Source organism: Symphodus melops (genome assembly GCF_947650265.1).
Source record: "Symphodus melops genome assembly, chromosome: 21".
Taxonomy (NCBI): Eukaryota; Metazoa; Chordata; class Actinopteri; order Labriformes; family Labridae; genus Symphodus; species Symphodus melops.
In genome coordinates, this window is record NC_136711.1 from 12,216,678 (window position 1) to 12,244,266 (window position 27,589).

The 27,589-nt window shown below is 39.4% G+C and overlaps 1 protein-coding gene across 3 annotated transcripts; it reads left to right on the plus strand.

The window, feature by feature from the left end:
* On the plus strand, positions 1-27,553 carry cep55l (centrosomal protein 55 like). 3 transcript variants are annotated; one of them, XR_013777993.1, is made up of 13 exons: positions 18,324-18,454; positions 18,943-19,178; positions 19,284-19,391; positions 20,213-20,368; positions 23,665-23,718; positions 24,134-24,260; positions 24,670-24,806; positions 25,136-25,329; positions 25,604-25,727; positions 25,932-26,003; positions 26,407-26,532; positions 26,745-27,011; positions 27,356-27,553. XR_013777993.1 is itself a non-coding variant. In XM_079333911.1 (12 exons), exons 2-12 carry the CDS (start codon positions 18,990-18,992, stop codon positions 26,955-26,957), a joined length of 1,500 nt encoding a protein of 499 aa, XP_079190037.1. In that variant the 5' UTR covers positions 1-228; positions 18,943-18,989; the 3' UTR covers positions 26,958-27,553. The 3 variants fall into 3 exon arrangements, 2 of the variants coding, with proteins under 2 accessions (XP_079190037.1, XP_079190036.1); XM_079333911.1 differs by lacking the exon at positions 18,324-18,454 and adding an exon at positions 1-228 and having other exon boundaries at positions 26,745-27,553; XM_079333910.1 differs by having other exon boundaries at positions 26,745-27,553.
* Positions 27,554-27,589: the final 36 nt, after the last annotated feature.

Consider the following 27,589-nt stretch of genomic DNA (forward strand, 5'->3'; position numbering starts at 1 on the left):
GTGTGTGAGAGACAAATGTTTGGGACTCTGAGATGCTTTGTTTGTTTTTGGACGAGAGACTGTTTATTGCTTCTCCTTTTCTTTGTGATTAAGTCTGTTGAGTTATTTTTGTGTGTTTACTGCTATAATATTGAACTATCATCCAACACGGAGAAGAATGTGCTGGAACCGAGCAGAGTGAGCTGGTCCAGAAAGAAGCATTCCTGTACTGAAAGAAGACTGCAACAGGTAAGGCCCTTACCATTCTTGGCAGCTGAAAACAATTATGCCACAGACACCTGGAAGCCCTATAATATGGTGCTAACCTTTTTTTTTTCTTATTAGATAAGATAACTTTATTGGCTGTCTTAAAAGTGACTGAAATTCTCCTTTGACAAGGCCCTAACAATAAACACAGCTTACAATTAAAACACATTTAAAAACAAAAGTATATCAAAGGGGGCATCTGATTAGCTTAGCATAAAGACTGGAAATTACGTGGCCTTCTTTGTTACGACACACACACTCACACACACACCGTATAATTTTAGGACCCAAACGCACGACTCAGAGACAGATCATTCTAATACACAACGTTCTTTAATGACAATATACTTCATGTGAGCAACAAGAGGGGGTGAAGTGACTTTTAGGGATCCATGAGACTGTGCCCACACTCTCCATGAGCAATCGTGGTGAGGGGTGCTTTCCAGTAAGTTCCCCAGTGTTCAAAATGTGTTGAGTGATCCGTGCAGAGATTGTCAGTGAGACTTGTGTAGGGAGTGCAGGCAGGCAGGTGAGCGACACGGCCTTGATTAAAAGAAGTCACAAGAGAATTAGTGTTCAGACAGTATGAAATAACGAGGGAGCCAAGGAACTACTATACCACATAAGCAGAAAGTATAGTCCGGCGATGAGTGGATGCAGAATTCCGGTAGATATACTGGCAGGTGATGGGTTGCAGCGGGCAGCCACGCCCCCACTGATTACACACACAAGTGACTGACAGGGGATGAGAAACAGGAGGATCAAGACAGAGAGGGGGGGGGGAGAGACAACACACACAAGTGGGAGGGCACTTTACAGAACTGAATTATAACATTCTTCATCCAAAGACTTAACGAAGAAAATGCCTCTAAACAACTCCAGAATGTAGTCGACATGTTACTTCCTGTTGTATTTGTCAGATTTTAATTTCAGGACAAACGTGACACCTGTGTGTGTTGCATGTGGTCCAGGTTTTGAACACAGGCCCTTGGGTACTGATCATGTGATAGAATAGCTTTGCAGCTGTAACAATTATTTTATTTGGTCTTCTTCCTGGGCCACAGAAATAAGGATTGCTGCATATATGAGATTCCCATTTCTGGTGTGTTTAACACTATTAAATGGATGATGTCACTGACGGCAACTGTAAAACTAATGATAGGCAAACCAAAAGACTAAAAACTAAAGGGGTTTTTTTTACACAAAAAAAAAAAAATAGGCCATGGTTTTGCTTTTAAATTTATCCTGCAGGCTTAAACCCCTTTACTGGCTTGATGCCTGATAAAAGGCTCTGGAGGTATTTCAACTCTTAACTCATCTGCCAGAATACAAAAAAAGGAAAAGACAAATGAAGATCATTTAGAGGTAAAGCTCACAGCATGGCTTACAGTGCAGATTCACTATTTAGGATGACGTTCCTTTTCTGTGTCAGGTGTTAAAATGCCCTTGTCACATTAAGTGGCAGATCTCCGGACACTTAAAATTCCTCCCCACCCCCCTCGGCAGATGCAGTGTTTTTAATGACATTGGCTGCTTCCTGTCAAATCAGCTGGGGGCCTTATTTGAGGAAAGTCACCTGTGGAAGGACGGGCGAAAAAGAAGGAAATGTCTTGAAGGGCAGCACTAGAACTCAGCTGGGCTCTGACTTCCGTGTGAATACTACACGTGCCACTAAGCACGCACACACACACATACTTAACCGTTAAAATTTTGAGCTGTGTTATGCCAAAGGTGTGTTTTTCTCCACATTAGCTTAGTGTTCTTTTAAGTGCGCTCACAGGAATTAAACCATCGCATGATTGAGTGGTTTATGAAGACATCCAAAGGGAAATATAAAAATCTTTTCATCTAAGATATAAAAGGAGAAACTGTTCAGATGGGAAGGTACTTAACTAGAAAATTGGCAAGCAAGACAGGAGGGTTGGGGTTGAACAGCGTATGTGTGTGTGGGGCTGCATGCACGTAAAAACGACTTCACTATTCAGGTGTGCTTTGCTTGCTTAAACTCCGGTCAGCTTTATCTTTAATTCAGACGAATCTTTTCCCCTCTGGCACTTGTCTCACTGCTTTCTGTCATTCCTTTTTCTCTTTAATTTCCTCTTGCTGGTCATTTTTCACAGAGAATTTTCTATAAGCTTGGAAAACGCCTGCCAAGGTAAGGCAGAAAAAAAAAACTGGACAAGACAGATGACATGATAAGAGAAAAGCTGGTGGGGAATATTCTGCACATGAAACAGCTGAACATCTGCCTGAAATGGAGTTAGTTTAGCTGGATGTATGATTTTTTTTCTCACACCATAGAGTCTATAGTGTGAGGAAAAATCCCACACAGCTTATGGCATGGTGTGTGGGTAGTTCTGTTCAAAACTGCACTATAAAAAAAAAAAAAACAGCCAGATAGAGCTTTTCTGCATCAAGTTGTACTGTATGTTCAAAGTAGAGTTGCGCATGCCATTCCCTGCTCTCTCCCTGATTGAGGACTCCATATACACGGTCCTGTCTCCCCAACACACTGTATTCATAAAAAGCTGCACAAAGGTCTAACAAAACAGTTACAGAAATAGAGAATAACTTGGTGTTCTTGCTGTGTTTTTTTTTCTTCCCTTTGATTCATGTTGCGGATTGTCAGGTCGTAGGGAAATGTTAAATGAATGACTGTTCATGTAGCTAAGATTGAGTGTGTGTGTTCACAGACAGCTTAGAAACTTTGGTACATTCAGACCAAAATCCAAAACATAAGAATCTGTGTATGTTTATTTATATTTTATATGAGGTTGTACAGTTAGGAAAATGAGTGGAGAAATGTAATATGGTAGAAACCTCGGAAAAACTAGAACGTTTACAGGTATGGATAAAAAATAGAAATATACGTCTCTTTAATCATGTTTCAAATAAAACTCTCAAATCCTTTCATGGTGCATCACATGAACTCACATGTAAGGCTATGGTAATGGGCTCTGGAAAAGTTAACATAAGGGATCTCATTAGTGTCGTTTGAAACAGAAGCATCACATCTCATGTTCTGTAAGGCAAACAATATGACTCCTATGCTCCACTGCTCTTCATATGTTGTATTCACTTTGATCTTAATGACAGTCACGTCCTTCCTTTCACCCTCTGCTGGCTGGAATGAGGCTTCCAATAAAAGGCAAGAAATATTAACTAAGTTGCTGGATGAGATCAAGCCCATCAGTCTCAACTAGTATCAGATTTTTCCAACAGAATTGCCCTCAGCAACTCAGCGGTGTTAATCTTCCTGATGATCTTTTCCATCCTTACAGAGTTCAGCATCAACAAATAACACTTTAAAATTGATGCTGAAGGTGCGGAGGAGTCATGCTGATGAAGAACTTGCCGTAGGTGACGTGCGATGAAAGTAGACCCTGCCAGAAGAAGTGTTAATGATGAAAGAAATCTGTCCTTGCTCAGGATTTAATAGTGCTTTTTACTGGATCAGAGTAGAGAACACTGACACATTGTGTAGACAGGCAAATTTTCACAGCATGTTCTGCGGGAGAATGTAAAGCTCTCAAGAGCTGGTCTGCCATGTAATGACTCCTCAACCAGACTGTTCACCTTTTCAGGGTCTCATTGTGTTTCTTCCTTCCGCTGCAGAATGTGTCAGGCATTTCTCATGAAGGGGGATGAGTGTTGTGCAGAGTATAATTAGACGTGTTGCCCACAGGAGACTTTCAGAGCTTCCTGAGTCACTCTCTGTGCAACCCCGAAAAGAACAACCCAGTTCAAACACTAACTGTTATAATACGGCAAGAGATTAGATAATACTGCTTTATTGTTATGATGCTACACAATTCCTCTTGCTCATCATGACTACTCCGGTAGTGTTATCACTGAGATCTCAAATGTTTATTTCGGGACTTAAATCTGAAGATTAAGTGCAAATAAAGCTTTAAATATTATCTCACGGGGTTTCATGAGCAACCATGGGTTCATCTCGAGAGAGAAAACACTGGTGTCAAAAGATTTGCTTAAACACTAGCAGTATGGAAATTAGACATAGATTACATATCAGGAAATATGCTTTAAGCAGTACTATTTTATTACTATTACAGAAATTCAAGTCTAATTTAATTATTCATTGGGGAATGAATTCCCAAAACTAAAATTGCTACACATTTTCAGGCTCCAGCTTTTCATATCCAAGAATGTGCTGTGATTCAAGGTTGAATTCTATTGTGGAAATACTTTGTTTTGAAATGTTAGTCCAACAAATCTGAATTGCTAATAGTCCTATTCAGACAGTCATTTCATGCAGCAGTATTCAAGCCCCTTTGACGATTCGCCTTCAATAAGAATGTCGCGGGGGCGTCATGGGGGGACAAAGTGAACCCGTCTCTGCACCGCCGTCGGAAATGGTAACACAGGTGCAACAAAGGAGAGACGGCCAGCTCTGTGTGTGCATGCGCACGTCTAACTGTGTACATGTATAAATCCTGCTGAGCTGTGCTTCCGTAACACCTGTATTATGCTTTAGTGTAAAAATACATGATGACGACTGGGCTTAGTTACGATACTTAGGGCTGAAAAGGGCTATTTTTGGGCTGTTCTTAAATTTCACAAAAACAAGTCTTTGGTGCAGACCTGATTGGCGCCCCTGAAAGAATTTAGTTTAAATTCTGCTTTATGTTCATTACATTGCGTTTTTTCCTGCTATTGCTTTTCAGTTTGTTTGGTTTAAGCATCCATTTTTTAACTTTGTGCAATATGAGATTTTGTAAGTGGTGGACATTTTTGTTGAATATTGGAATTCCAGCCTGCCTAGATTCTGGTACTCTTATCGTAATGTCTTGTCAGTTGACTCTTTTCCATACAGTACTGTATTATATTCTTCAATAATTAAAGACACCCCACTGCATTCCCAAAACATTTAGGAACAGTGGTACGGAACATTTTATTTTACCAGAAAGCAAATCCAGAATCATAAGTTGAAAGCCATCTGCCTCTACCAAACCAGTTGTTGATCATTAACTGGAGCAGGATCATAGGCCAATTATTGATGGCTGACTGTAGGTATCTGTAATATTGTCCTCAGCTGTAAACGTTGTCATATTCTGGCCTTTACATTACTATAGGCCTACTGGTCTTTTTTTTTTTAGAATTACTTGCAAAAGCGAAGAGGAAAATAAATAAATGCAATGCATGATTAAAACATTTAAATCAACAGTTCTGCCTCCTAAAAAATGTTAAGCTAAAAACTAAAACAACTTAACATCTAAATCGGGACATTTTAATTTGACTGAAAACCCACGTGTCGATCCACAAGATCAGTGATGTGCACTGGTCATAAAATGTGTTAGACAAAGTTGTCTGGGCGGCCTGTGAAAGTTAGTTGTTGATGCATTTGCCTCACTGAAAAGTAGATCAACAGTCTTACTTCCAGACTTTACCCACTATTTATGTTTTCTCGTTTTGTATATCGGCTTTTCCACTATGGGCAATTGAAAATTGGACACTTTCAGTGTGCGTAAAACGCAACAATGCTTGACACATTTTCAGGCTAATAGGTGTTGCATGTAGTGCTTTGGTATTTCAGTTGGTTAAAACTGGGGCTGGTGTTTTCTATATATTTATGGGGGCTCAGGAAATAGAAAATTAGGATGTCCCTATCAAATCGGATTCTGGAACTACACTCACGCATGCTTTTATAGAATCCAGCCCACACTCAATCGCTATCTTTTGTGCCACTACCTAGCAGGCTAACAGTTTTCAGATTCACATTTCTTGCCACTACAAGGGCTCATCTAATATTCAGGCAACACATATGACTGAAGTTCACAGCACAGAGAAACAAGCATAGACATTTGATTGTAAAGCAGTGAAATTTCAGTTGCAAAGTGCGTCAGCAAAATTACATAATGTTTTAAACATGTCCTATGCACTGAAAAGTGGAGGAGGAGACAAAGAGACTGAGGGAAATTAGTTGTTGCTATTCCTTTCATGCGTAATCAGTAAAGCTGTTTGTCTACACTGAGGACTGACAAGCCAGGGTATGTTAATACCAGCTATTTTATTCGCTACTTGAATCACAAATACCACATTAAGCAGCTGCTAGACAGTTCAGCCAAGGCTTCATCAGTGAATAAGTAATAGGCTGCAGCTTCACACAGCTGGCTTGATTCATGTATAGAAGTCATAATATGTTGATGTTAGAGTCCATGTTTGATTCAGAATATGTTGTGAAAAGCAGTTGCCTTAAAGACACTCATCATTCATTTGTGTGGTCAACACTGTCCTCTATTACAGGAAATTGGTAAAGGCTACATTTGCCATTGAAAATGTCACATCCTCTGGTTCATCAATATTTTTGGATGCAACCTGTAATTGGTTGATAGGGGGTAGAGTTGGTTATCTCTCAATTACAAGATTAGAGGTTCAATCCGACTGCAGCCACATGTCCAAGTTACTCTCCCTGCTTTAGCTATGGCATTGGTATGACTGGGATTAGTTAATACTGAGGGACACCTTAGATAGCAGCCTCTTCCATCAGCGTTCTCATGTGTTTAAATGGGTAGGTGTGACTTTCAGTGTAAAAAGTATAAATCACTATAGATGATCTTGTCCATTTGCCATTTAGCTGAGTCCATAGACAATACACAAGGCATGATATTTTGAATGTCAGTTTGGTGCTGTACATGGGTGAATTTAGTTGGATGGTCAAGTTTGCAGAAAAGTTGCAGTGACTTGGAAAATGTCAAAGTTGCATAAAACGAGGGAATTCGTTGTGATTTACTGGTTAACATGTCTAATTATACTTATTGACATGGGTTAGTATGATGACATGGTCGGTGGATTAGAGTTTAACATAGGAGAGTTCTTCTTTAATCCCAATGAAGAATTTTAACATATGGGAATACATATTTTTATTGCAGTTGAAAATTTCTTTTTTGATAGCTTGTCCAATATTGACATATACTGTAGGCTACTTTTTCAATACCATCCTCATGCAGACCTGGAAAACCATCAAACTACTACAGGGGTTAATCTTGTTAAAGGTAGTAAAATACTCTTTTACATGTTGCCACGGGTTCACAAATTGTTTAAACAAACTGTTGACATACTTTATAGTCATATGTGTGAATTAACCTCCTGTTCAAGGTTTTCTTTATTGTCAATTCCAAAATATGTCAGACATACAGTGAAATCGAAATTACGTTTCCCCCCTCCCCACGGTGTAGATAAAAAAAAAAAAGGTACGGTAAATAAAAACAAGGTAAAATAAGATGAATAATATTTACATTAATAAAACCTATATGTGCAAAAAGTACAAAGTTAAATATTGGCAATGATTCAGGATTATTTGGGTGCTGACATAAGATGGTTTTATTTTGAAATCTTAGGAAATAACCTGCGTTGATAGAAACATGATTGCATTTCCCTTGAAGTAAGATTTCAATAATCACTGCCACATCAGTGTTTGCAAACAGAGCAAAAAAGCTGAACGACCTTGACAATCAATATGATTAAATCAACATTTCTTTGTGTGTTTTGATGCCAACAAGATGACCCTTCTTTGTTCTGACATTTAATGAGGTTCATAATCTAGCCTCAGAGAGCACCAAAATTGCCACGACCTTATTAACATGAGCTGTTGATAAATGGGAACTGTGTTCCATGTGCATCATCATCTTCGCCATAGAGACCTCAGTGATTGAGAAAGACGTGACAATCTGATGTAGATGATGTTCATTCTTTGGGCTAATGATGTCTTCTGCTTGAGCTCTCTCATGACTACGACTAAGGGTCTTACGATAATCTTTCATCCTCTTAGGAGACGAAAAACTTTGCCTCTGAGAGTTTCCCTAGAATAGATCACCATCCATACAAGAGATTATCTAACACAAGTTTGCAGAGGAGAAAGAAGTGAGGCAAATTGTAAAAGATGTGAAAAGGAAATAAAAGATATTCTTAGCTGTACTTAAATGTAATGAAAGATGACTCACCATAGACAATCAGCATAAAAAGGTATTAAATAAAATGTCAAGGTCATGGAAAACCTGACGAGTATAATCTGTTTTTTTAGTATTTGATCTTTTGTCTTTTTGTCATATTTCAACATTTTTAACTCTAATTTGTGTCACGGAAATAGGCGATTGTCTCTGCAAGGCTACGGCACTAAGAGCACTCTTCTGGGTAAGAAGGGCAAGCCCATTGTAGCAATGTAAACCTTCTTTCTGATTACTGACAGGACTATTCATTTCAGATGCCATTCACTTGATTTTCAGCTCTGTGTTGGCTGCTCGTTTGAAATGCCTGACAACCGTTAAGGGTCGGTGAAAACATTAAAGTCATGAGGTGCTGATGAATTTACAGGCGGCCCTGAACAGGATTTTTTTTTTTTTTTGATGAATTGAGTCATTTTTGTTAGTTTTATATTCCAGGAGTTTGATGTTCTCACTTGACTCTTGGGACAGAACAGCAAAGGTAATTTGCCAAATTCATTTTTTATGTAATATAGCCTACTCCAACTTCTTAATTTGTGTTTTGCCCAATTTTATTTGTAAAATTGAAGTTCTAATGTTAAGGTCAGTTTGGTCAAACTTGAATCCATGCTACTGTAACTACCTAAAGTGACATAGGCTGAACATTTTAACTATTTTTCCATTACTCAGTCCATTATCACAAATTAATTTGCATGTTGAGATAACTATTTTAGCTAACTACTAGTCAATGTATACATTTTGGTTGTAACAATTATTGCACTAGTTTTCATTTATCCAATATTATGAGACTTCAATCCAGCTCCTTATCTTCAACCTTTTTCAGAAGTGGAGTTACCTAAATGCATGCCAGCAATACAGATTTTCATAACTGCATACTTATCAGTAATGAAAATCAGTACATTCAAGAACACGCTAGCAAGACCAAGTGTCAAGGCTGCTCCAGTTGATATACACTCTGTAAGAAACTTAACATAAAGAAGTACATCAGAAAATATCTATTCATGTACCGTGAGCACTAGAACTAGAAAAATATTCTGCAGCAATGTTAGTTTCAAGGATTAAAGCGTTCAACTTCAGTGATAAGGACTTGATTTTTATATAAGTGTATATTTCCACACTATTTTTTCTAATCTTTTTTTTTTTTTTTATTTAAAAGCAATAAATGCTTTTAGACAGAATCTTGTCAACTGTGAAGATCACTGACTTTAAATGGATTTAAAAAATGTTGCTTACATTTGCAATAAAAAAAACAGTGTATGATTTCAGGGTCTGTTTTAATTAATTACCCACTATAATTAATTAATTGTATAGTGATATGACAACACAGAGATCAAAATATAAAACAACCATTACTATAGGTTGTTTACAGGGTATTTATTCAGCCTTCCGTCATCCCTGCTGTAACACCAAGGTGCACACAGCACAAAAAGGCAAACTAAGCCCAAACAATAAAAAGTACTGTAGGTCATTATCCTGCCATGGAAAGGGCAAATAACCTCTCGAACAACATGCACTCAATTTTACTGTGCAAGAATGCAGAGCAGATGATTAGCCTTATCTCAGTTAGATTTGCTCACCATGGAACAGCACAGGGACATCAGGCCTGGAATCTGTCTGAGTTGGACTTGGCAGGATTGGGTTGTTCATTAATAACGTTTTGTAATGAGTGTTACTGTTCAACATGATTATTACACTGGTAGGATAATGGCTGTTTATTTTATGGCGCCCGAGAAATATCCATCTCCATCCTTCTTAATGTCAGAGTGGAACATTCAATCAAGCTTTTGGTGTTTTTGAAAATACGTTTTCTTTCTCCTTGAAACACTGAGGCCCAGGGAATATCTATTAGGCCTTTAATAAATAGCAAACACACGGTCTGAATCACATCTCAATCTTGGCAACCCTTTCTCTATACTCACTCTTTTCCACGCGAGCTCGTTGGTGTGTACAGTGGGTCATATATGTGTGGCTGTGGCTGATGATGTGGAGGGTGAACAGCAATAATTCAATCATTAGAGCAAGAAGTGTTGGAATGAGAGCGTTGAGTTCACAAGGGTGCACACAAAATGAGGAGGAGCGAATGTTAATGTGTCTCTGAGAAGGATCAACAGAGAGAAAAAAACAAGTTTAAAAGCACTGATATAAATTATGCGTTTCATTTCAGTTGGGAAAAAAATGAAGTATAGTGTAAAAAACAGTTTTGATCCAAAGTGTTATCTTTAGGTCTTGTAGATGTTGCTTAGTGACCATTTCTGTTATGAAAAATGATAATGAGACATTTGATTTGTGAAGTGTTTTTCAGGAACTCAAAGACATTTGTTAAAGTAGAAAGAGCAGATAACTTTGAAGAACACATTTCAAAATATTGCAACATTACACAGGTCATATAACATTTCAGCCACACATAAACAGAACATAGTGATTTGAATGTGCCAGTTCAGTATTAAATGTGTGGGGAGAAGTGGGCAGCTATGGCTGAGGCTGTCCACCCCCCCCCCCCCTCCCGCCCCCCCATGTTCAGCACTTGCTTCCATGTGAGGGAGACAAGAGGTTGACAATGTAAGAATGGAGGCTATACAGGAGGGAGTGTGGCAGTGAGGTAAGAAGGTGTGTTGTTGAGGCTGTGTTGAATTATTCCGAAGCATCATGGGAGAGATTGACTGCAACGCAAAGATGTCAGACAGGAGAAGGGGACACTGATAAAAGATTAACGAGAGGGAAGAAAAGGGGAAGAAGGAATACGATGAAAATAAAATAATTGTTACATAAACCCTTCCCTTAAGGCCTGTGGGCCATCAAAGTGACGTATGATAGGAACAACCTGTGTCAGTTAAGGTCTTTGTGCTTATGCAATCATTTGTTTTTCTTCGTTTCTATTTGATTTTGTTTTTAGATTTCCGTCATGTTTTTAAAACCATGATCTATATATAACTATTATGAATTCATTGATTGGATGGAGGCGTTGCGATGATCATAATTGAATCAATCTGTCATCTGAGCACTTTCCTAGTGCTTTTATTGTACCGGTAGTTGTTCTGTCCTCTTCATACGTGCAATGACATCTCTCACTGAATGAGGTCAGACTTTTAAGAGCCCATTAATGTGTAAATGGAAAAGAGATCTTTAGATCACACAAGAATTAATTAAAAAAGAAAGACAAGCGTATATAGAAAACAGAGTATTATAATTATTTGTTGGGTTGTTTGTTGTCGGATTAAAGCCTGCAGCTAAAACAAAACAAGTGAGAGGGTTTTGACATAATAAGGTTATGTATTGCAGTTGTGAGCAGTTCAGATAAGGCAACAGCTTTGCTAATTGTTACTTTTGTTCTGTGAATTTTCTACATTATTTTAGGTTTGTGAAACTTATTCCAGAGCAGATCATGCTTCATTTTTAAAATAAATTAGCAATAAATCATGCAGGAGCCCTTACTAGGCTTTCAGTTATCTTATGGGCAAATGAGACAAACCATGTGATGATGATCATCATACTGTATTTTAGTTACCATCCCTGTCATGTCAGAAAATGTATAAAGGAGTTGCTTGGTTAACTTAGGAAATAACCATTCATTTATACTAATGAAGAACAGTGGAAATTGTGATTCTCATTCTGTTATTGTAGAGACATGCTTCTCACACACACAGGCCTGAATTACACACATGCACAAGCAGGACCTGTGGACATGCATTAAGAAATGTCAGAGGCAGTCCCCACTGGAGGCGACCCCCTGAGCTGATGGGGATTTGGTGCCTTGCTCAAGGACCCCTCCGCAATGCTTTAGAAATGATCTGGCATCTCTCCAGCTACCACAACAGCTTCCACATTTTGTTCCGCATTGGCGACCCTCTGGTTCCCAACCCAAGTCCCCACGGACTGAGCTACTGCCGCCCCACAATAAGCCACAAAAAGAAGTTGTTAGTGTGTCACAGATATGTTGTTGTCAATGGAGTCAGTGAGAGCTATGAGAACACAAGCCCTGCAACCTCATTTTTCATTTTCAGTCTGTCAAAGTGTGAAAAAACATGTTTGTTTATGTTCACACAGAGTGCTACATGTTGTGTTGTCAGTGAGTATTTATGGAGAGTGCTGGCAGATGTGCCACTCCAAAGTATTTCTTAACATCTGGAAATTCCTTGAAATCAGAATGAAATATTAATAAGTTATGAATCTCACTTTGTTCCTTGATTATTTTTGCTTTGATGGAGTTCTGCTGGAGGGTTGCACAGGCCAAACTCTTGTTTTCTTAAGTGTTTTGGCTGAGAATCCTTTTTTTTCTTGACCTTCACCTTTTGGGTCACAGAAGCATCAAATCTCCAAGCATATGGGACCGACAGACTTCATACGGTTTGAAGGGATGCGCTCTAAAAGTCACTGACTGGATTACCCTACGAAAAGTTACCCGAGTCACAATGCATTTGTCAGTCTCATTTTTTGCGATTTTGTTTTCTGACTGTTTCACTTTACACAAAGCAATGCAGGAGAAAAGAGCACGAAGGGCGGTTACAACGTTTGCAACCCTCTGCAGTGATCGTTCCTCATTCAGTTTCACCTGAAACCAAATTGTCATTTAGGATTCCTCCTCTCCAAATCAAACAGACGCAATGAGTTCAAAAGGAACACTGAGTAAAGACATCTCAGGAAGTCTGTGATTCTTTTATACTTTCATGTCAGAGGGAACTGAGAGCTGAGAAGCTGCTTACGAGTTGGTTAGATAGATAGATAGATAGATAGATAGATAGATACTTTATTGATCCCGAGGGAAATTCAAGTGCTTATCTTATATTTATTCCTTCATTTTGAAAATGTAGAAAAACATCTGGAGCTGTTAGTACAACTGCTGCTGCTACCTAGTTTGTAGCTACTCAGGTTATTTTAGGTTATTTCAATCTACATGCTTTAAAATGTTTTAATCAGGAGCCAAATTATGCCCAAGACCTGCTACTCCTGATTCGTATAACCGATAAACGCTAGTGTGCCAATAAGGCTTCTTCGAGCTAAAGTTATGTCCAGGAGAAACGAGATGTCTGTTAGTTGAGCTGCCAATGGCTAGTTTGTACATAAATCGGGTTATGTACAGGTAGTGATCCTTTCATTTTTCAGAGGGTTTTAACCAAGAGCAGACTTATTCAAAGAGGCCTCCCCCTCCTCAAAACGAACAGAGCCAATAAAAATACTCAAGGTTTCCACGTTTTCAATCCTACCTGTGCTATTTTCCTGTAGCCTATGTTGTCCCCCTCTCTCTCTGGCACTGATTTTGGTCTCTATCCACTCTGCTTTCTCTCTCTAATAAAGGCATAAAAAAAAACAAAATAAATCTTTAAAAAAATATACTGAAGAAGCAGTTTCACGTTATAAGCCAGTGTCCCTGAGAAAAAAAACTTCAGTAGGGCTTCAAAGCTGTTAGCTAAGCAGCCAAACTTTAAGCTTGTAGCTGACTATATAATCCCTCTTACTGTTTAATGAATGACTTTGGAGTTTTCTTGAATAACAAGTACTGTGGTGCTAGTTTGCACGGTAGGACGATGATGAGTTGAGAGGGTCGCTAAATTGAAGGAAAAAGAATGATTTGTTCTAACCTTTTAGGCTTGTTCTTATGGAATGAAAGCTTCTTTGACTGACATAATTTTCAGGTACGGACTAAGTTTCAGGACCTATGCTTTCATTAAAACCCCCCAAAAAGTAGCATCGCCAACCCATCTCTGCCCACTATGTGTTTCATCGGTGATAGCTCCACGTAGAATGAGGACAAAGAAGAACATACAAATAGCCGCTTTTTTTTTTACCTCTGCAGCTCAATTTAATTACAGTGCCATTTCATCCAAGATAATCAAGGTGCTTCAGCTGCTTCATTACAGCTCTCCGAGGGCCACAGAATCTCTTTCTTCGATATGTATTTTATGATGTGCCCGTACAGTGCAGTGCTAATGTGAGCCGGGACACAAGTGTGCCTCTCATAGGTCAGCGACCCGGCTCCAGGCGATATGGAGCACAGCCAGGCAGTGATGCAGGGCAGCATGGGGTCTGCTGAAAATTGGTGGAGATGCTGGTGCTCTGCTGATGATGCAGACGCAGCTCACCAGGGGGCTGATCCGTGGACCGAGCCCATCCCTGGCACTTGCAAGAAAAAAAAAACCCTGAGTCTGGCAGCTCCCTAATCAACAAAGAAGCGGGTGAAAAGAAAAAGACATTTATACTGTCTGGATAAATGTGACTCTCTCTACAGATTTCATACTTAATTTCAGTCAGTGACATGCTCCTTGTCATCTTGTTTTCTCTCTGCAGTCTTTAATTAGCGTGCTGGACAAACCTAGAGGGAAGACTTTATTCCAGCTTTAGCACATGTGAACAGGCTCTGGAGCTTTGTGTGCTCCATATCGAGGAGAACTCTCCATGACTCCATCTCTCTGCTGCTCTCCAGGGAGCTGAGTCAAAGATCCATTGCTTTGATGGTACAGAGAACAAAATGCATCCGCTGCCCTTTACCCGAGCAGGCCATCGCTGGGCACATAGAAAAGTGAAGGCCTCATGCTGATCTGTGCTGTTGTTAATCACATAGGAATTACTGTTGGACTGGACAGTTGATGATGATTATATAATATTTTTTATATTTTCATAAGATTATTCATGTAGGACTAAGTAACCAAATATAAAATATAGGTTTATATGAAAACTGTGGAAGCCAATGACAGTCATGGTTCAGAAATGCAACTGGTGTATACACAGTTAGTAATTTGGTTGTTGCCATCTTGTATCTGTATTTTATTCTTACAGTTTGTGTTTTTATTTTTTATACATTTACAGTTTGCAACGTGGCTCAGAGACCATTTTTCAATTATTCTGTATGTCAAGTAATTAACAAGAAAGATGACTTTCACTTCCTATAACAAGAGTTGATAATATTTGAGAACTCGGCTAGGTACACATTTCTACACAGGTTGACAGGTTGGCATGGTGACTTGTCAGTCACAGGAAGCCACGCCCCAAAGCATTTCCAAATTGAAAATAACTGGACCACAATATCTAACATTAACATCATGCATTACTGAAAATCACTTAAAGCTGAAGGATACTTAAGGATTCTTTAGGATAATAAAAAAATAAAAAATCCTGAGAGAGTGAAATAATGGATATATGATTGGAAGATTGAAAAATAAGAGGGGAAAAAAAGCATACATGGCAGTTGTTGGCTTTGGTAGAACGCCAAAATGATGTGTACCTTTACGTAATGGTAGCCCATAAATGATGACTGCTATAGAATACATTTCACCTGTAAAAAAAAAAAAAAAAAAAAAATTGAGAGAAAATATACAAAGCCACTGAATTATCTACAGGCTGTCTTCCAGGTTTATTTTAAACTGACCAGCATTGTAAGGGCAGCACATTTCTGAGGAACACTTTTTTATGCACAACTATATGCAGCTGCATCTGCATATATATTACTTTAATGTCAATAGATCTGCAGTTGCAGTTAAAGAAGCTTTGAGGTTATTTATGTAATTTCATTATTCTTACAGTTCACAATTTTCAACTACTTTTTATTCCAAAGATGCTGAAAGGAACAATCTGCAGGCAGTTTTCATCTGAGGTGCATCAAATACTGTCTGCCTCCTTCCGCTTTAACAGATTGAAAAGAATTTGTTCTCTTGCTGAAGGTTGTGAGGCAAGGTCAGAATAAAAATGTAAAACTTTGGTATAATGGATTGATTGTGCTTGCATAGCAGCCTGAGACACATAGACAAATGCACACTGCAACCAGCGAGAATGTCAAACAAAAATTATTTGTTTAAGTGTTGTTTCCACCTTTTGTCAGATCAAGCACTACTCAAAATACTTTAAACTCGAATGATTTGTCCTTTTATAACAGTATTTCTCACATCGTGATTTCTTTGCACTGGAACAGAACTTTAAAGAGCTTTTGAAAGTCATCAGATTCGTAAAGATGCACCACAGTTCAAAGCCCATCAACATGAAGGAATTCAAGTGTGGCATAAGGACTGACATCAGGACGGAAATGCTTAACTTGTGTTGCAAGAGGAGTTATTAATACGCTAAGATGCCCCTGTGGCTGAATGTCTTCAGGAAAAACAAGGCAACACCTACAAAGTTCACAGAAAAAGAGAGTTCACCAAAGAAGACAAGACCAACATCACCTGTGATGACACATTTTCTTGGAAAATAGACTCGCACCTTTTCCAACAAGGAAGTTCTTGAAAGTGAGGCATCAACCTGGATTTTCTGTCTGTCATAAGATAGATACAATGTTTTGCTAAAACCTAAAGAGGTATTTTTGATTTCGATTAGTGTACTCTCTACTCTAAGCCTCCAAAAGCTAACAAATTACCCCCAATGTAAACTCAACTGTTTGATCACTCATTTAAGCCCACCTCAAATGTTTAACTAAGGGGTCTTAATGCCAAAGGTGTTATGCAATAACTTAATTATGAACTTATTCCCTATATTTACTCATTCCTGTTGTGTATGTTTAACATGAGCAATATGGCTAAGGTGCAATATGTGTAAATGCTGATCCAAGCATCCAAGACTAATTTCCTTTCAGGGTAAGATCTATCATAACGGATTGGATCAGATAATGGATAATGTTATCATACTACTTGTTTCACTGATTCAATGAATATTTAACATAAACGGGTAAGAAACACATGATTTGTTTGATTGTGTAACCTTCTGATTTTACAATAAATGTGAAACATGTCAATACAGACTGTAAATAAAGAGGTGGGTATGAAAAACAGACTGAAGGAATACTTGATAAACTAAAACGCAAAGAATGGGTGATATGACAGACAAGCTGAACTAGGTAGTGTTGTTATTATAATGTGCCGACACTGACTCACTTTGTTTGCACTAATGAAACAAGGAGCCAAAACATTGAGCTTCAATTCATCATCATAATGCGACAGGGTTGAGGTGCTACTCAATTTTACAGTGTAAACATTGTCATGTAAATATGTCATCTGACGTTTAAAAACAACAAGATAGACTATGCAATTAGAGGATTATATATCGGACCAGGCACACAACATGTAATTACTACGCTGCAAGTAACGTAGTATGGAGAAAAAAACTATAATTAGAACACCAAGGTCGGATTAATTTAGCAAGGTAAAGGTCATTGGTTCCTCAGTTGTAAAGAATTAACGCCCATGCTTGAACTCTGAATCTGTATTCAGCATTATTCAAATGCAAGCACACTGTGGCTCATGCAAAGTCTTTTCGCCCTAAAATTCATCATAATTAGCCTGAGTTATCCCGCGATTATCTCTCCCTGCAACATCACAAATGCTTTTTTCTCTACACCAACACTCAGCCTCTTCACCTCTGCATTTGTATCACCCAGCACACCCAGAGGAAAACCAATGATTTATGTAGGCTACACACACATAAGGTAGTTTCTGAAACACATCCACAGGAAGTTAAAAGCCTTGCTGAAAACAAAGGTAGAACTCATATAGAAAGTCTTTATGCAATAGGCCCCTCCAAAGAAAAAAAAGAAAACCAATCAAAAAAGCTTTAAACAATGATACGGTTCTTTTCATACCCCAGTTTAAAACCAAATATTTCAAAAGGGTCAAAGAATGCAAACATCTTGTTATGGCTTTGTCTGTACAGTAGCTATGAAAGATGTATCTGCAGCTTCAATCTCAGATGACCAGAGGCCACCTCTTAAAAAAAGACAGTCAAAGGTTGCAACCAGACAGACAGAACATGTGTTGCAGTAAAATTGCTTTATAATTGACAATTGATCTTATTTTTTGTTAGCCCATATGCTTGTCACTGTTCTTCTGACAGCGGTTTTTATGATTCAAAAAGTCTACATTTTACGTCAAACCAGTTTGGGTGTGCGGTTAAGAGTCTGTTCGCTTAATTTACTGCCACGGGTAGACCGGCGCCCAAACAATCATTAGTTGAGGACCAGAAGGACAAGTTGTAAAAAAAAAAAAAAAATCAACTTCTTTACTCATCAAACATCACATATAGTAAATGATGGTAGTATTCTCTTCATCTCGCCAGTGAACTTTAAAAATAATATATAACTCTGCACTGCACCGCCCAACATCTTTTGGTTCAGACACGCCGGAACAAACACACACGTATCCCGCTACACGTTACGGAAATGACGTCGACGCGCTGTAATTCAAACTTGAGGAAACGAAAGCGTCTGGCAGGAACGGTTCTGTTGTCGCAAACAGACTAGTTTCTGAGAATAACTTTTCCCAGCTTCGTGTGTAAGTGTCTTATTATTTGTATTAATGTGTTTTAAATATTGTTTAGAAAGGAGAGGGCTCTAAACTACGACGTTAAGTTAGTTTGAAGATAGATGTTTGTAACGTTCCAATCTTTCATGTTGGTTTAAGGTTTCATTTACTACTTTGTCAGATAGCGTTGAATTAAAAAAAATCTATTCTCTAAAATGAGTGTGTTTATTAAATATATATGGACATTAGTTGACTTGTTCTGATTATTTTGAAAGGAAAAAAAACATTACAAAAATAATATTGAAAATGTGTCACGTAATTTTGAACTAACATTAAGATTCAAACAGAATATTTCAGTTTGAACGATTCCTCCTGAGTATGTAGTGTTCTGCACTTAACACTTGAACGTTTGATTATTGTAAACTTTACGTTTACATTAAATGTATACACTACATTTAAATTCCGAGCCTCTTGTGAAGTAATGTGTGAAATGTCTTGTCTTCCTCCCCTCCCTGCAGAAATCAGCAGCATTTGGTGAACACCCATAAAAAAAACCCCAACAGCCATGACATCTAAAGGTGCCAAAGAAAACTTTGTCACCAAGTTGGGTTTCAAATCGAGCAGCTCGGCCTCTAAAGCCGAGGCAGAGCTGGATAAAGTCAGGAGGGAGAATGCTCACCTCCGAAAGAAAATCGATGAAATGACCAAACGACACGTCAAACCACCCGACTCAGACAAAAGCAAGCTGCTGGAGGTACAGCATGCGCATCTTCTGTCAGTTTCCTGCAGGTCTGTCAGTGTTTAGGTTGTTTCAACATTGTGTTTTAAACATGTTTAATGGATTTGTTTTTCTTTCCAGAGGATTCTTTCCCTTGAGACGCTGCGAGAACGAAACAACCAGCAGCTGCATATCAAAGAGCAGGAACTAGAAACAATGAGACGGCAGCTTACAGCTCGAGGAGGAGAGGTATATACACACGACACCTTTCTGCAGATAAACGATGTAAAAATGAAAATGTACTGTAAACATATTGATGCCATTTTGAAGTCTTTATGGATACACACACAAACATATTAGCAGCATGCCGTGGGGGTAACAAGTTACTCTTATTGTTTTGTCTTTTGCGAGTAGGGAATATTTGCATTCTTGGTGTTTTGTTGGTGCCACATGTATTGCTGGCAGACGACATCTGTCAGGAAGGAATAAATCGCACTTGAGTTCTGAGCTGTCATGAAAATGGGGTGACGGGGGGGGGAGTGTATCTTCTGTCCCGTTTTGACAGCAGCTCAGCTAACTGAAGTTTAGACAGCCAGCCAGAACTGCACACTGCAACACATGATGTGTGGTTGTTCAGTTTATATTTGTAAAGCAATCTATTTGTCCTCTGTAGTGGGTCCGCACATGCATTAGCTTTCGTGCCCTTTTCACTTTGACACTGCTGGAGAAATTGATGCTCTCCGTTTGACGGGATCGTTTCTCATGCTGGTGACATCTCTGCTTACCATTGGTGCAGGAATTGTTTCTAATTTTAGTCAATCAGAGTGACATCAGACTCATGGTGGGAAATGAACTTGGGCGAATTTTGTGTTTCTTCATTAAGTTTTTTTTTTTTTTTTTTTTTTTTCAACTACAGGCTACAACTCAAGCTGCTTGGAAGGCAAAGTTAGACTCAGCCGTGTGTGGGGTTTTTTTGTGGGGGAGCAGATAATCCCTTAGAGAAGAGAAAACATCCTCAGGAAACACACGTTGTTTTATAGGTTGTTGTTGTTGTTGTTGTTGCATTTCAGGTGGTAGCATCACTGCAGGCCCAGCTGGAGCAACGGAGGAAGGAGGCCGAGCAGAGAGACGTCTTGTTCCAGAGCTTGTCACAGGAGACGGAGAACCTGAAAAACCAGCTGGTCACAGTTTCCACCAGGTGCCAAACTCTGGAAACACAGGTTGTGGTAGGTACCAACGTAAAGCCTTCATATACATCTTCAGGTGGAAGGAACACATCTCCTCTTCCACATGTCTCGTTATCTTATGAGGGGAATTTATTGATCACTAGCCCTGGGATTATAAATGATTCTTTTCAGGCTGATGGAAAAAAAATGCAAATATTAGGTGTGGGGGGGAGAGTAGCTGTTCACTAGAGTCTTGTAGAAAAGGTAATCATTTGATAAAATCCCTGATAAACAAAGTTGGTTAAAAAATGTACCATCATAGGTATTTCATAACTAATCATTCATCCATGGAGTAAGATTAAATTCTGCATCCCCTATGTTTCCTCCACTTCTCCATTCTTCCATTTCATTATCCCCTTTTCTCCAATACTTCTTCTTTTTTTTTTTATTGCACATCAATAGTTCTGAGGCAGTAGACGTATTTTTGGCTGCTTCAGACGTGCAACATTTCATTGTAGCGATTAATTAAATTGAGCACCAGCAAATTCGAAAGTCAGAATTTAATTTACAATGAACTAGTCACTTTGTAAACAAGTCACATTTGCTTTCACCCTAATCAGATCTTGTTTATCTAAAGGAGGCGGTGGTTCTCAACTGGTGGGTCGGCACCCAAAAGTGGGTCCCGGAGCTATTTTCAGAGGGTCACGAACATGTGACAGGGGGAGGAAAAAAATCAATCAAGGGCTTTATAAACCTTCTTGTTTTGTTGTGATATTTTTGTACCATCTGAAGTCCAAACTGCATTTTTTTATTCAATATATTTGATTGGTTAAAAAAAAAAAAAAGCATCGCAATTTCTCTTTAAGGGTTTGGTGGTGGCTCCAGAGGCTAAACCAGTTGAGAACCACTGATCTAAACAACCCCAAGACTTTAGTCATGTCAATTTAAAGAGCTTTATTTTGTTTCAATAGAATGTTGATGGCGTTTTTTTTTTCTTGCCTCATGCTGCTCGACAGGATCTGTTTGGAAAATTAACCTGTAGTTATTCTGTCGTCCACTGGGTGGCACTGTGGGACCTCTGACTGTATTCCCCATCTACTGACATAACTGCTCCAAAGCAGACCCCCTGATGTGTTTAATATGCATGATTAGAATTGAAACATATGAAATGGAATGGAGCACATTGAGTTGAACACATCAGAAACATAAGTGTTGTAAAGAAGGAATACAAACTTCTTCGTCACACTTTTTTGTCGATACGCTGACATCATTACAGATCATTAAAATCATCACATCAAGAGTCTTTAGTAAATCCAGAGTTCTCCCACAATGGCTGGCTTTTCGTTTCGGTATCAGAAGGCAGCGCAGATTCTCTTTCAGCCCCCTTTGATGCTCTCGGCACAGCAGGCCTGCACTTCACTCCGAGAGAGCAGTCATCAGGATTCTCCTTGGCTTCAAAATCACAAGAAAACGCATCAGGAGTTCGGGAGAGTTGAAGGCTCAGAGCAAACACTCTAAGATCACATGCATATCTCTGAGCGTCTGGGGGCCCCAGAGTAGTCAAACATCATTTAAAGTATGACTAAAAAAAACCTAAAAAAATTCCCCACGTTTTTCCTGACGTGCCCCCCTTCGATGAAACCTCCTCTGCTTTACTACTATCTCATGTAGAAATGTTCGCTAGTGCATGATGTTCAGGGCTTATCTTTAAGGATCCTTTAGATCAGGGGTGTCCAAAGTGCGGCCCGGGGGGCCATTTGTGGCCCTTGAGTGGATTGTTTGTGGCCCTTGACTTCGTTCGAAGAATCAGAAGATTTTGGCCCCAGGCCTCATCAGATGGCATATTTCGTTCTTTTTCTTTTTCATGTTAGCGAGGGAGACCTATAAAAGCCTGACTATTCTTTCCAAAAAATTAGAACACAACAGTTTCCCACTGCAATTAATTATTGTGTATTTGCATTATTTTTTTAAGTGGTCAAAATACAAAAAGTTCCTTCCAATATTTAAAAAACAAACAAACAAAAAACCCTGTGGCCCGTGAGCAATTCTAATGTGACAATTTTGGCCCGCAAGAAAAAAAGTTTGGACACCACTGCTTTAGATTAAGATATTTATATCAGAACCAACAAAAAAAGCTAAAGACTGTTTTTTTTTTTTTTTTTTTTTTTTTTTTTTGTGACGTTTACAAACAAAAAATCTAACCCACATGTTGCCCTTGTAATTACTTTCTTGATGCATTTGCTGCCCAAGCTTTTCCAACCATTAGCGTAACGGTAGTCTGTACTAGACATTTTGCACAGAATGTAAGAATAAGGTTTTGGAAAATGTTGTACTTTAAGACGTATATTCCTCCTTCGATTTCTTTCTTTGCGTCTTAATACTCATTTTCCAGGAACACTCTCTTCAAATCTTTTTTTTGCTTTGGTCCTTTTTGCATTGACCTCCTGAAACCTGACCCCAGCAACCCCTTTGCCTTTCTCCCCCAGACGTGGATTCACAACAGCTTTTAGCCGACCAAGCTTATTGGATGTGCTTTAAAATCCAACGTGGAAAAAGTTGACGAGCTAACGATGCTCGTCTGAAAGTGTGAGAGCTCTCGGGGCTTAGGCGACGAGATGATCCGTTCGATTCTTACTGTTGTGACAAGACTGCGGCGGGTCTGCTCCAGCTCAGACGCTGGAGGGGGATCAGAGCCTGAGGGAGGGGTCAAGAGGGCAGTCATGAGAAGATCTGAGTCTGTCTTCTAGGAATGGGTGGCGGTCAAGGATTTGTTGCTAGGGCTGCAGCCATGACTCTGACCAAAGCAGTCTCTGGATTGGTCGGTTTCTGCCGCGTTCCTCGCTGCATGGCATACAATTAAGAGGAGAACTCATTCAAACAGTGATGATGTTTGATTCAGAGCCTACTTGTTGATGCCCAGGAGCGGCCGTGGCTCAGTTTTTAGACCTTGCTCCGGCTGCTTCGTCAGCAGTGTATGAATGGGATAAGTTACCTCTGATGGTCACCTTACATAGCAGCCTTTGCCAGCAGTGCGTGAACAGGTGTGACATGTGTTATAAAAACGCGCAGAAATGCGCAATTTACCATTTAATGTCTGTTGCGATTTAGCCCGGTAGCATCAAAAGGGAGTAGTGTAATATTCTAGATCAGCCTCATCTGCTTTGGATTGATGTCATAATCCTGAATTGTGTTGAAAATTAAAATGCACTGTAAACATTAGGCCGATGCTATGTTCCCTGAATCAGAAGTCACCTCTGAAAGTATTGCACCTCAAATCTGAAGAAGTTACCGTTCCCCATTTCTTCTCTAAATTAGTCTCTGTTTTATAATTCTGAATTTGAATGTTTTCTCCTCAGAATGGACAGGTGCCTCCCGCAGACGTGGCTTTGGTACAAGATCAACTAAAAGACGTGAGTGTGGTCAATGATTCACTGTTTGTTTTACAGCGTGAGGTGTTGTCATTATGGAGGATATTATCAGGTAATTTGGGGGGGGTGGGGGGGTTTTCATTCGATTACACACCTGTTCAGGGCTGGAGGGATTTAAAAAAAAAACAAAAACAAAAAAATCTTTGAAGCTCCTCAATTAGTATTTCCAAAAAAAAACTCCCTTTTCAAGGCAATCTCATTCGTCTGTGTGGAGAAAGGGACACATGGGCTCTCTTTGGGGAAGAAGAAAACATTTGGATTATTTTGTAATATTGAAAGCTGTTTTGGTTTTTGTTTTTTTTTAGTTTAAATGAATAAAGCTCACCAAGCATCTGTACCGTTAAAAAGTTGTGTGAATAAAGTTTGTCTGGATAAAAGGTGTTTGTCTCCCCGCCAGGCTCTGGAGAAGAACCAGCAGTGGCTGATGTACGACCAGCAGAGAGAGGCCTACGTTCAGTCCGTCCTCGCTCGCATTAAGGAGCTGGAGCAGCAGCTACAAACCAAACAAAAGGCCGAGTCTGATGGTGGGAAACGTAGGAGGAAGTGAATAAGCTGCATATGACATCAGGCAATAGTATGCCCAGAGCATGAAATGTTAACAAAATCACATTGAACTTATTTAACACTTTGTGCTCTGATGCATACGGAAGTGTGTGAAGGGAGAACTTTGGAGTTTCAGGCGTTGTGGGGGCTTTTTTTTTTTTTTTTTTTTTAACACATTAAAGATGAAAAAGCAGCAGGCTTTGCGTGGAAAAGGACAACACCTATAACACAATGATGTGTGACATGAATTATTTCTGATTTTGGGAAAAAAAAAAAAAAAAAGAACAATGGAATAATTGAACACAATCTTTAAACTGGCTGACAAACTTTCTGTACAGACAAGCATCAACATGTAAATGTCAAATATGTCACATATATCCACTCCCTTAGTCTCAGCTGGTCCAGAAAAGGATTCACAACTGAAGAGCCACTATGACCAGTTGCTTTTGGGCGTACAGAAAGACCTGGACAGCCAAAGAGATTTGGTCCTCAAAACCCAGCAGGAGTTGGATGTGCAGAGGAAACGGGTAAGTGCTTCCTCTTTTCAAATTCTTCTCCAAGTTGAAGGGATTTCACTTTTGGTCGACGATTTAAGAACGCGTCCACGATTTGTATTGTCTGTTCTGCTCGTACACTTGATCAACTTTGCACCGTCTCTGTTGAAAAATGAAGAGATGCATTCATATTTAATTGGATCAAAAAGTTTGCCGTAGGACTGAATCGGCTTGCAACATCACTGTATTTCATAACTCCTTGCATTCAGGAGTCTTTTATAATTAATCGGAGGAAGTCTAGTGGAAGGATCTGACAACCGAATTCACTGTTTGAAAAAGTTGCACTTCCCGTGACTCTGCAGACGTCGAATGCTGAGTCGGAGCTGCAGTCTCAGAAGGAGCAGGCCGCCAGGCTCCGCGAGGAGACGTGCAGACTGCAGAGGAGGTATGAGGACAAGAGCAGCGAGCTGTCATCCTTTCTGAGGACGTACAACGAGAAGAGCAAAGAGCTGGAGGAGGCCAAGCTGCAGCTGCAGGCCGAGCGGCTCAGCAACAGGTAAAGCAATCATCATGCTGATCTATGTTAAAAGGTGCTGCAAAAAAAACCAAAATGCCCCTGTGATTGGATTAGTCCACGAGTCATTCGCCAAAACGTTGACTGACTGAATGCAAGTTTGAGGAACTAAAAGAAAAGAAAAAATCTTTTTATTATTATTCAAACAATCACAGCAGTTAACAGGCTGTAAAACATTTTTAAACCCTTTAACTGCCAAACGGAAAAACAGGGTGATAATATATATTTCTGCGGGTTACATAAACGTCACTCTCAGACATGAAGCGTGTGAGGAGAGAAAGGTGTCGACTGAGCGTGAGGACAGGATGAGAGCCGAGCTGGAGAGTATGGACACCCGACTGGAGGAGGAGAGGAAGAGATCTGCTGAACTTCTGCAGCAGGTAACGCTCAACATGTTACCTGTCACTCCTCTGGACTAGTGTATTTACGAATGATAGCTATCCATTTAAAGCAGAGGGACTATTCTTCAAATTACTCCATTTTTATAGAACAAATTGCTGAGTCATGTTTGTGACAGTTTGTTTCTGTCCTTTTTTTTTTCCTTAAATTTAAAAAAAAAAAATGTATTCCATTTTTTTCTGCAGGTAAATATGTTGCAGAAGTCTCTTCTGAGCCAAAATGAAGAACAGAGGAGGATTGCAGCTCTGGAGCAACAGGTAACAAAAACAATATTCCACCAGTTCACAAAAAAAACAACATATTTAGTAACAAAAATCTCCATTCTTAGGGAACAATGGAAGGAAACAACATGTAGTCCCTGATTTATATAATAATATTATAATAAACACTTACAACCCAGTGATGAGTGAAGCCCCCTCAACTCAGCCTCATTAAAAATGAATAGAAGCAATATTTCATAAATGTTTTTATTACTATAAGAAAATGCCAAAAATAACATTCGATAATGTCTTTTATTTTGACAGGGTGTGTGACAGGGAGATGTATTCATTTCTCAAAAGTGTTGAAATCCATACTGATCCCACTTGTGCAATCTCTAAGGGCAGTGAATTCTTGGCTCTCTCCTGCTCATATATTTCCCCCTCCTCCTCTCCTCCCAAGATCCAGCTCTCTGCCAAGGACTTTGAGAATGAAAAGATTGATCGTCAGAGCATGCAGCACCAGTTACATAAGGTTCTGAAGGAGCTCCGCAAGGCCCGAGATCAGATTGCCAAGCTGGAGTCTGCTGTGAGTGTTACAGATCACAACCACATGTTCATTAGGAAGTCTTTCAGAAAACACAGGCCTCACACAACACTGGGGTCACTTCTCGTGAGCGCCTCGTTTGGCTTCACAGATAATTACTGTTTTTATACTTTTAAAGCTTTTTCTTCTTTTCAGCTCTTCTGTCATTTGGCGCCGAATGTAAACATGCTAACATGCTTTTAATGTGTTTTCAGAAGCAGACAAACGCCCGTTTTTCCGAGCCCAGCTCTTACAACGCCCTGGAGTTTGAGCGTCTGACTCTTGACGTCTCCCCCGGTCCGACATCGCCCTCTAAAATCACAAACCTCCTGGACGAGAGTTTCCTGGAGTGCCCCAGGTGTCGGGCCCACTATCCCACCAGCCGCCACAGGGAGCTGCTGGCACACATTGACTTCTGCTTAGCCTGAGTCCAGATGTTTGTTGCCTTCCCTGAGTGTGTGGACGCCATCTCTCCCATGAAGGTTAGGAACATATCCAAGCAGAGAAAACAAATGATATTCCACTTGTTTAAAACTGCTCCAGGCCTCTACATTTAAAAATTTAAAAATTTAAAAAAAAAAAGATGTTTGGTTATCTGGTCACAGCAGAATCTAGTCTTTGACCATGGGGGGAAAAGGAGAGATGCACTGATTTGTGAAAATCAATGCTGATTTTTAAAATGACAAATCTTTGATGCCTTGTTCCAGCGCAGATATTGTTTTGTGTTTTCTTACTTCTCTGTTATTCTTGTCTGTTTTTTCAAACGAGCAGTGAGATTGGGTGTGTTTTTAAATGTTGATAGTAGCCCCTCCTCTTGAATTGTCAGATGAACACATCCTACAAACTGCAGGACGCTTCCAAGAGAAGACATGTTCTTTCACGTTTGACTGACGGGTGGCGTCTTCTCTGCCAGCAGGGCTGATATTGATGTTCCTCTAATGAATGAGTGCATCCATTGTAAAATGTTAACTTCAGTTTTTTTTTTTTTTTTAAATCACAACGAGCCATTTAGGGAAATTAAGCTCTTGATTGGAGATGATTTGTTCCAATCTCAATACCT